The sequence below is a fragment of the Rhipicephalus sanguineus genome, chromosome 1 (genome assembly GCF_013339695.2).
Source record: "Rhipicephalus sanguineus isolate Rsan-2018 chromosome 1, BIME_Rsan_1.4, whole genome shotgun sequence".
Classification (NCBI taxonomy): Eukaryota; Metazoa; Arthropoda; class Arachnida; order Ixodida; family Ixodidae; genus Rhipicephalus; species Rhipicephalus sanguineus.
Window position 1 is genome coordinate 92,879,232 of NC_051176.1, and position 8,010 is coordinate 92,887,241.

The 8,010-nt window shown below is 46.9% G+C and overlaps 2 protein-coding genes across 2 annotated transcripts; both read left to right on the forward strand.

Annotated features, from left to right (window-relative positions):
• Positions 1–687: 687 nt before the first annotated feature.
• LOC119372184 (ras-like GTP-binding protein Rho1) lies at positions 688–1,221 on the forward strand. Its single transcript, XM_037642691.1, has one exon. It carries the CDS (start codon positions 688–690, stop codon positions 1,219–1,221), a length of 534 nt encoding a protein of 177 aa, XP_037498619.1.
• Positions 1,222–4,060: 2,839 nt separating this feature from the next.
• Positions 4,061–4,543, forward strand: LOC119372272 (ras-like GTP-binding protein RHO). Its single transcript, XM_037642778.1, has one exon. The coding sequence runs from the start codon at positions 4,061–4,063 to the stop codon at positions 4,541–4,543; it is 483 nt and encodes a 160-aa protein (XP_037498706.1).
• The last annotated feature ends 3,467 nt before the right edge of the window (positions 4,544–8,010 follow it).

Here is an 8,010-nt window from a genome sequence, read left to right on the forward strand (position 1 = left end):
TAGGATGGAAACAATAACAACGTGGACGGAATACAAACATCTCAACTTCCCATGGAAGTCTCATTGGAGCAAATCTAGACAATCTGAAGTTACGATCACCAGATTTCGATGCCGTGTCCCCCCATTAAATCTATACTTACACAGAGCTGGTCTGACGATATCGCCCCTATGTCAATTCTGCGGAGAATTAGAAAATATTGCACATTTCTTTTTGTCATGCCGCAGATATTCAATTATTAGATCACGACTGCTCATTACTCCGCTGTTAAAAATAGGCTTAAACTTAACTGAAGAAATTATACTAAGCTTCGGAGCCTCAGGGTTGGGATACTGCCATAGGGATGCCTTCAATGCCGTGTGTAATTTCATGCAAACCACTAAACGTGTACCATTTTAATCTTCCTTCAAAAACGCTCTTAAATAAAATGCGGTTCAATATATCTAATCTCACCAAAGTGTTCTGATCAGGTTAATACGGCTGTCTGAAATACGAGCGCAATAGCACAATTTTTGAAGTATTAATTTGATGTCTTATTTATTGTTACCATTTCTACTCTTAATTTTTTTTAACCATTTTACATTCTTCGAATAAGATTTTAAGCTTCAACTACATATTCTTGGCCCATCCCCCAGAGTGGGTACGTGCCATAGAAAAGTAGGCAAAACAAACAAACAAACAAACAAGCAATGCGTTTCTACTCCGTCGGAAGACCACAGATGACCGCGAACCGAAAAAAGCTGGTCATCGTCGGCGATGGTGAGGGCATCGAGAGGCGTCCTCTTAACGTCTTCGGTGATGGCGAGCTTACGTATGCCCCTGTGCCTGCCGCCTTGGAGAACAATGACGCCACCATCGACGTCAGGGCTGGGCTGGCCTTATGGGACACAGCGGGGCAGGAGGACTATGACCGGTTGCGGCCACTGTCGAACCTGAAAATAGGCGCGACCTTGATGTGCTTCAGCATCGACTCGCCCGACTTCCTGCACAAACCGGAGTCGTGGAGGCCGGAGGCCCGCCACGTCTTCGCCAGCGTGTCCGTCATCTTTGCAAAGGTGAAGAACCCCAGCAACCACTTGCCCATGCTGGCAGATCCAGCCATGACGAAGCACAAGCACGGTGTTCCTGCGGAAGGGCGTACCACGTCGGTGAAGACCAACGCCGACGACTCACCTGGAGTAGAATGCCAAGACCAAGGACGGTGTGCGCGAGGTGATCGATAGTGCAAAGACGGTCACCTTTCCCAGGTGCAGAGGCCGTACAATAATAAATTTATACGGCAATATAGAATACACCTCTTCCAGTCCCTGGTGAGAAGCCAGAGGGGGGCTGGATAGCTTTTCTCGCTCCTGTGTCTTACTCATATTAATGTGCGCGCCGCCAACAGCTCTCGGTTCGCTATCACGTGCCTCCTGGAAATTTAGAAAGGTTTATATGTTATAATGTTGTTGTACCTCAGACACTTGACACAATCCACCCCGGGGGATCGGCCATGAATTGGATGGTGCCCTGATTAAGGAAATTATTTGCTTGCTGAAGGACTAGGTTTAGAAATAGTTTGGACGTAACTCATTCGTGGTATAAACAAATAAAATTCAGAAATAGGGCGCTACTGAAGCGTACCGTAAGGTGAAGGAAGAAGGAATCCCTCGCTGCCGTAGTACGCTGCTGTTTTGACCGGACCGCCGCAGTGCAGCGTGAGTGAATACAATACCCGTGTGTATTTATATCAGGTGTTTTTTTTTAGAAAATACAGATTTTTGATAAAAATTCTGTGACATTCAGACGCTGTCATTTTCGCACAAGAAATCTATGTCGAGGCGGAAATACTTTGCCGCAACTAAAATGACATGGACGTGACTGATTAACAAACGCTTGTTAATTACCTTTTTAATTATTCACTTGAGGGCAGTCATTCACATTAGAAAGGTGCAGTTCGTGCCAATTTATGGCATACCTGTTTCTTCAAAATAACAAACGTTGCACGTAATTCGACGTGCTATTCGTCAGCGAATTTCAATTCTGATATGAAAAATGATGGCACGCGGCGCGCAGGATACGCGGCCTCTGTTACGTAAGACCGGAACTACGCGTGACAAGGAAGTGACGAAACTTGAATGAAGGTGCGTCAAAGCAGAATGTGGTCAGGAAAATTGGCAAGAGTTCTGGAATGCGCAAGTAGAGAGCTCATTCTTTGGGTGCGATGTTTAGGGCTTGTCTCTTTCTTTCTCAAACTGTAAAGAGGCGGGAAAAACTATTTCGCCTGTCTGCAAGAAGCGCCGCAGTGGCTGTCCCCGAGTTTTATGCTTCACAGAGAAAGAAAAGGCTGATATTTCTGTTTTCTTGTGCACAGCTCGACAGAAACAGATAAGCACCAAACACCGCACGCAAGGGTAAGGCGATCCGCTAGCGCAAGAGATATGACTTGCCACTTTTCACGGAAAGAAATGGCCACGACGCGCTTTTATTCAAATTTCGTGACTTCATGTCACGGGTAGTTACGGTCTGACCTAAAGAGTGGGCGCGTTTCGAGCGCGCTGAGCGCGATCAGTTTCGATATCGATATGAATAGCTCGAATTACGTACAACTTTTGTGATTTCTAAAAAAAATGGGTATGACATAGATTGTCATGCACTACAACTTTTTAATATGAGCAACTGTTTTCAAGTGAATAATTCAAAAGTTAATTAACGGGCTTTTATTATTCAGTCGCAACAGTGTCATTTCATCTGGGGCAAAGTATTTTCGCTAGACATAGGGATCGTGTGTGAAAACGACAGAAGCCTTACTCGCACGCAATTTTTTAAAAATCCATACTGCGTAAAAGAACACCCTGTAGAAAGAGTGTGTAGAACCTACCATGGTTATAATCAATCCGCAACAAGCAGAAATTTTTGTTGTGCTAGATGGCGCATGTTAACGCAAGGAATGAGGCGACAACGAGACAAACACAAGGAATGACACGGACGAACGCCTACTGATAACTGATATCTGACAACTGTTTTCTTGGAATAAAGAATCAGTTGTCAATAGGATTTCGTCCGTGTCACTTCTTGTGTTTGTCTCGTTGGCGCCTTATTCCTACCGTTAATCCGCCGGCCTTCTCTATACAGCGGGCTCCAAAATTATTTGGTTGTTTTGGCACATTAAGTACCGAATCAATATTTTCCTGAACCGCGTGTGTTCTTTCGCAGTCATGTTTATTTTTCACGGCCTATCACTTATCGCTTTCATTAAAATAAACTCAATCCATTAAATGTTCCTGCGTACGTTGATTTGGCTTGATAAATCAACATCCCCAGCACATCATCGGCTCTCGCTCATTTTACATACAAAGCCTCAAACTTTGCGTAGTATGCCGATAAGCTTTACAATTTTTTGCTACACATTACCACATCGAACACCGTCACTCAGTACCATTGGTAACACTATTTTTGAACTTGGACTGCCATGGTACTTACGCGATCGCTTATAACGAAAAATTCTCAGTTGCGAGAACAGCGCATGTTTCGTTCTGTTTGATTCCGTTTTCCTTGTTTTCCTGCAGCTTTGGCGCTTTTTCACCACATATTACCACGTTGAACACGTCAACTCATGTTTGATAACATTCTTTCTTATCTAATGCCGTTGTACTTACTCGATCGTTAACGCTGACAATTTTCAGTTGTTTTTGTTCCTCAGACACTGAGCGACGCCCACTTCAGGGGATATGTGCGAGAACAGTGAACGCCTTTTTTTTCTTCCTTTTCGTTTTCTCCGTTTTCCTCCGTAACTTCGTTCTCTTCGCATTGTCGCGTCATTGTGAGCAGCAATGCATCTACCCTAAGTCAGCCTTATTCTTCAAATTTAAAAATTCCTGTTTGTAGTTATGAACCAGATCTCGAATAGCAGTGTTTCCCATAAATAAGTAATTACTCTACGCCATTAAGCTTAATCGCTCGGTGCGAACCATAGGCTTTCTTTTTCGTCTTGAAATAATGTTTCTAAGAAGAGGCGCACGAAGAAGAAGAAGAAAACCACCCTAGGAAGCAACGCGTCTATGCTCCCACAGAAGACCACAGATGGCCGCGATCAGAAAGAAACTTGTGATCGTCGGAGATGTTGAGGACAGCGAGACGCGTCTTCTAAGCGTGTGCAGCGATGGTGAGCTTGCGGAGGACTCTGTGTCCACCGTCTTCGGGAACTTCGTCAACATCACCGAGGTCAGGCTTGGCGTGGCCTTGTGGGACACAGCGGGGCAGGAGGACTATGACCGGTTGCGACCTCCGTGGCACCGCGACAGAGACGTGGTCTTGGTGTGCTTCAGCATCGACTCGCGCAAGTTCCCGGACAACTCGGAGTCAGGGAGGCCTGAGGTGCGCCACTTCTGCCCCAGCGTGTACGGAATTCTGGCATATACGATGAATCCCCGCAACTTCTTGCTCACGCTACCCGACCCAGCCATGACGAAGCAGAAGCACGCTGCTCATCACGAAGGACGTGCCTTGGCAGAAGAGAACAACGCCTACGGCTCACCTGGAGTCCTCTGCCAAGACAAAGGATAGTGTGTGGGAGATGTGCAATAGTACAAAGACGGCAACCTTACACAGGTGTAGAGGCCGTAGAATATTGAATTTATTCTGCGATGTAAAATAAACTTCATCCAGTCACCGGTGAGAAGCCAGATGGAGGCTGGAGGAGCTTCTCTCACTTCATTGTCTTAGTCACATTATTTAACATGTGTGATACCAACAACGCTAGGTGCACTACCCTGCGCATTCAGGAAACTTAGGAAGGTTGTTCGTAGCATTGAAAGTAGCTGCAGAGTACTATAACGTTAACCAACAAGAGGTCATTCACTACAGTTGCCCAGGAGCTGTGTCGTTGGGTTTGATTCCGTCAGGGCTGCCGCGGTTCAATGACAGTGAATGCGAAACCCTTGCGCATTGAAATTTAGTAGCATATCGAATGCCACATGATTATAACTGCTCCGTAGACACCATCTACAATGTGCCTCAATATCAGATTGGTGTTTGACCAATTTTAAAGGGGCCCTACAACACTTTTGCAAGTAATCTTCGAATGTCACCATTAAAATAGCCTTTTGCCTCACGAATCCACTGACGCAAAAATTTATAGAATCCGTTGAGTACGAGCGGAGTTACGCGGTATTTGTGGCACGCTTCAAGCGCTTTCTCTCTCCTTTCGTACTCTTTTCTCCTTTTTTTCCCTTTGAACGCTCGGCTTTCTTTTAGTGTGATCGCTAGCGTTGGAGCGGGCAAGTGGCGGCATCCCGCTACGGCCGCCTTTACTACGCCGTCGATCGCTTCCGTCGATTGCTCCTCAAGCAGAGTGATTGGCTGGGCGAAGGAGCATGAAGGGAGCCGGAGAGGAGGGGGGATGGGGTGCTGCGTCCTACAGCAGCAACCGCGAACTGCGATCTTGAGGGCGTGGTCGCTAGCGCTGGCGCGCGCTATCTCGGAAGACACCAGAAAACGGCCCGCTTTCTTCGCGTTTAGACGAAAGGCAGCTCAAACACCGCTTCGCTCCCTGTAGCGGCAGTATTCCCTTACACGAGCATTTTGTAGAGTTACGCTAGATTGGATCAAAAAGCGTTAGCTGCTAGCCTTGCTTCGTATATTTTTTTGCTATCGCATTCATTGTTTCGGTCTCGCGACAAAGCTGTGATTTTATTACTTCAAATCAACCCCTCCCGACCCCGTAACTGACGCCTCTGGTTGTCAGCATCATCTTTATTGGTCTCGCCCAAGGAGGTAAAAAAATTGCTGGAGTGACGATTGTTGCGCAATAGTGAAGCCGTGCCCACCAAAAGATGGCGGCTGCGCCCGCCATCTTAGTAGGGGCACGATAAACCATCGGCGTTTGGCGAAGGAAAGCGAGCGTTTTCCACGCACGCCAGAGAAGTTTAATATGGAAACTTTTACGGGTCAGATGCTGCTGCAAGTGTGTCATTGTGTTACTAGTTTTCGTAAAAGAGCCTCAAAGTCACGGCAAATTTTATCGTATATCAATCGCCAGTACTCCTCTCGAGGGGTTACTTTTGCGGCAACAACGATCTTTTATTTTATAATTAACGTAGCATTTGCACTAACAGATCAAAGCCATTTGACCTCTAAGTAGGCACAAACAGAAAAGAGCATGTTTGCGAGCTCTTTGGAGTGCAAAAGTTGGCTTCACTTTCGCTGGCCAGGCGTTTCGAGAGCTTCCACTCCAGAAATCTTTTTTTAAACCTCCTTGGTCTCGCCCATGTCCGTTGCAGACCAGCGGCCTCTCCCGGTGATCTGCAATTGGGCCTGTCTTGCGCCCGCTGATTCCATTTTATGTCTGCAATTTTTTTTTTCAATGTTTCAGCACACCAACGAATTCTCTGTAGTCTTCAGCTATGCTGCCCTTTCATTGGCGCCCATTCTGTAGCTGTAATATACAACCGGCTATCTGCCCTACGCATTACATGCAGACACACCGGACCTAATTATGTACACTGTCAGGTGCCTGAAATAATTGTACAGTAGCTGCTCTCATGGCTTCACGCGCCAACTGTTTTTTATCCAGTCTAGCGTAACTCTACAAAACCCTAGTGTAAGGGAATACTACCGCTCCAGGGAACGAAGCGGTCTATACGCGAAGAAAGCGGGTCGTTTTCTGATGTCTGCCGAGAGAGCGCGCCAGCGCTAGCGACCACGCCCTCATGATCGGAGTTCGCGGTTGCTGCTCGAGCGACGCAGCACCCCCCCCTCCTCTCCTGCTCCCTTCATGCTCCTTCGCCCGGCGAATCTCTCTGCTTGAGGAGGAATCGATGGAAGCGATCGACGGCGTAGTGAAGGCGGCAGCCGCAGGATGCCGCCACTTGCCCGCTCCCACGCTAGCGATCACACTGAAAGAAAGCCGCGCGTTCAAAGGGAAAACAAAAGGAGAAAAGATTACGAAAGAAGCGAGAAAGCGCTTGAAGAGTGCGACAAATAACGTAACTCCGCTCGTACTCATCGGATTATAAAAATTTTTGCGGCAGTGCATTCGTGAGGCAATAGGCGATTTTAATGGTGACATTCGAAGATTACTTGCAAAAGTGTTGTAGGGCTCCTTTAGCGTGGCCAAACACCAACCTGATATTGAGGCACATTGTAGAGGGTGTCTACGGAGCAGTTATAATCATGTGGCGCTCGACGTGCTACTAAATTTCAATGCGCAAGGGTTTCGCATTCATTATCATTGAACCGCGGCAGCCCTGACGGAATCAAACCCAACGACACAGCCCCTGGGCAACTGTAGTTAGTGACCTCTTGTTGGTTGACGTTATAGTACTCTGCAGCTGCTTTCAATGTTACGAACAACCTTCCTAAATTTCGTGAATGCGCAGGGTAGCGCACCTAGCGTTGTTGGTATCGCACATGTTAAAATTGGGGGACCCTTAAGCTTCGCCTTTAAGAGTTGAACGCGATAGCGAAATCCGGCCCCTAGTGCGCACTTCGACCACTAAGTGGATACTTATTAATGTGTAGTGTTACACGCACACGCACACAGACACACACGCACGTACGCGCGCGAATTGTAGAGGTTTTCGATCTAAAGCAAGAGTCGCATGGCCCTAAGATACACGCCGCGCGCCCGCCCTCTCGAATGCCATGAAAAGTCGAGACACATTTCTCACAATGCCTCACAGATAGCAGCACATTATCTAGCATTTGCTGTTTGCTTCGTTGGCTTGATATGTTTTCCGCTAGATGGACATAGTTGTCCATTTTTAGAGCTGTTTGAAAGTTCGTGTGTGTATTTAGCGGCGATGGCTGCTCTATCCCGGCCTTTTTCGACGTAGTTTGATGGCCTCGCGAATGCGCCTACAAATCGCCGTATGGACTCGTTTTCGTCGTGACACCTGCCGAACAAAATGCGTTAAGGAAGGAGGCGCTGGTTAAGGAGACACCTTTCACTACATGACATTTATGTAGTGTTTTTTTTTTTCGAGGAAGCTGTACAAGTAATAGCTGGCTTTGTGGAAGAGCCTGCTTGCACG

What these genes read in the sequence shown, in the direction of transcription:
- LOC119372272 (XM_037642778.1), top strand. Translation starts at nt 4,061, where the DNA reads ATGGCCGCGATCAGAAAGAAACTTGTGATCGTCGGAGATGTTGAGGAC.
- LOC119372184 (XM_037642691.1), top strand. Translation starts at nt 688, where the DNA reads ATGCGTTTCTACTCCGTCGGAAGACCACAGATGACCGCGAACCGAAAA.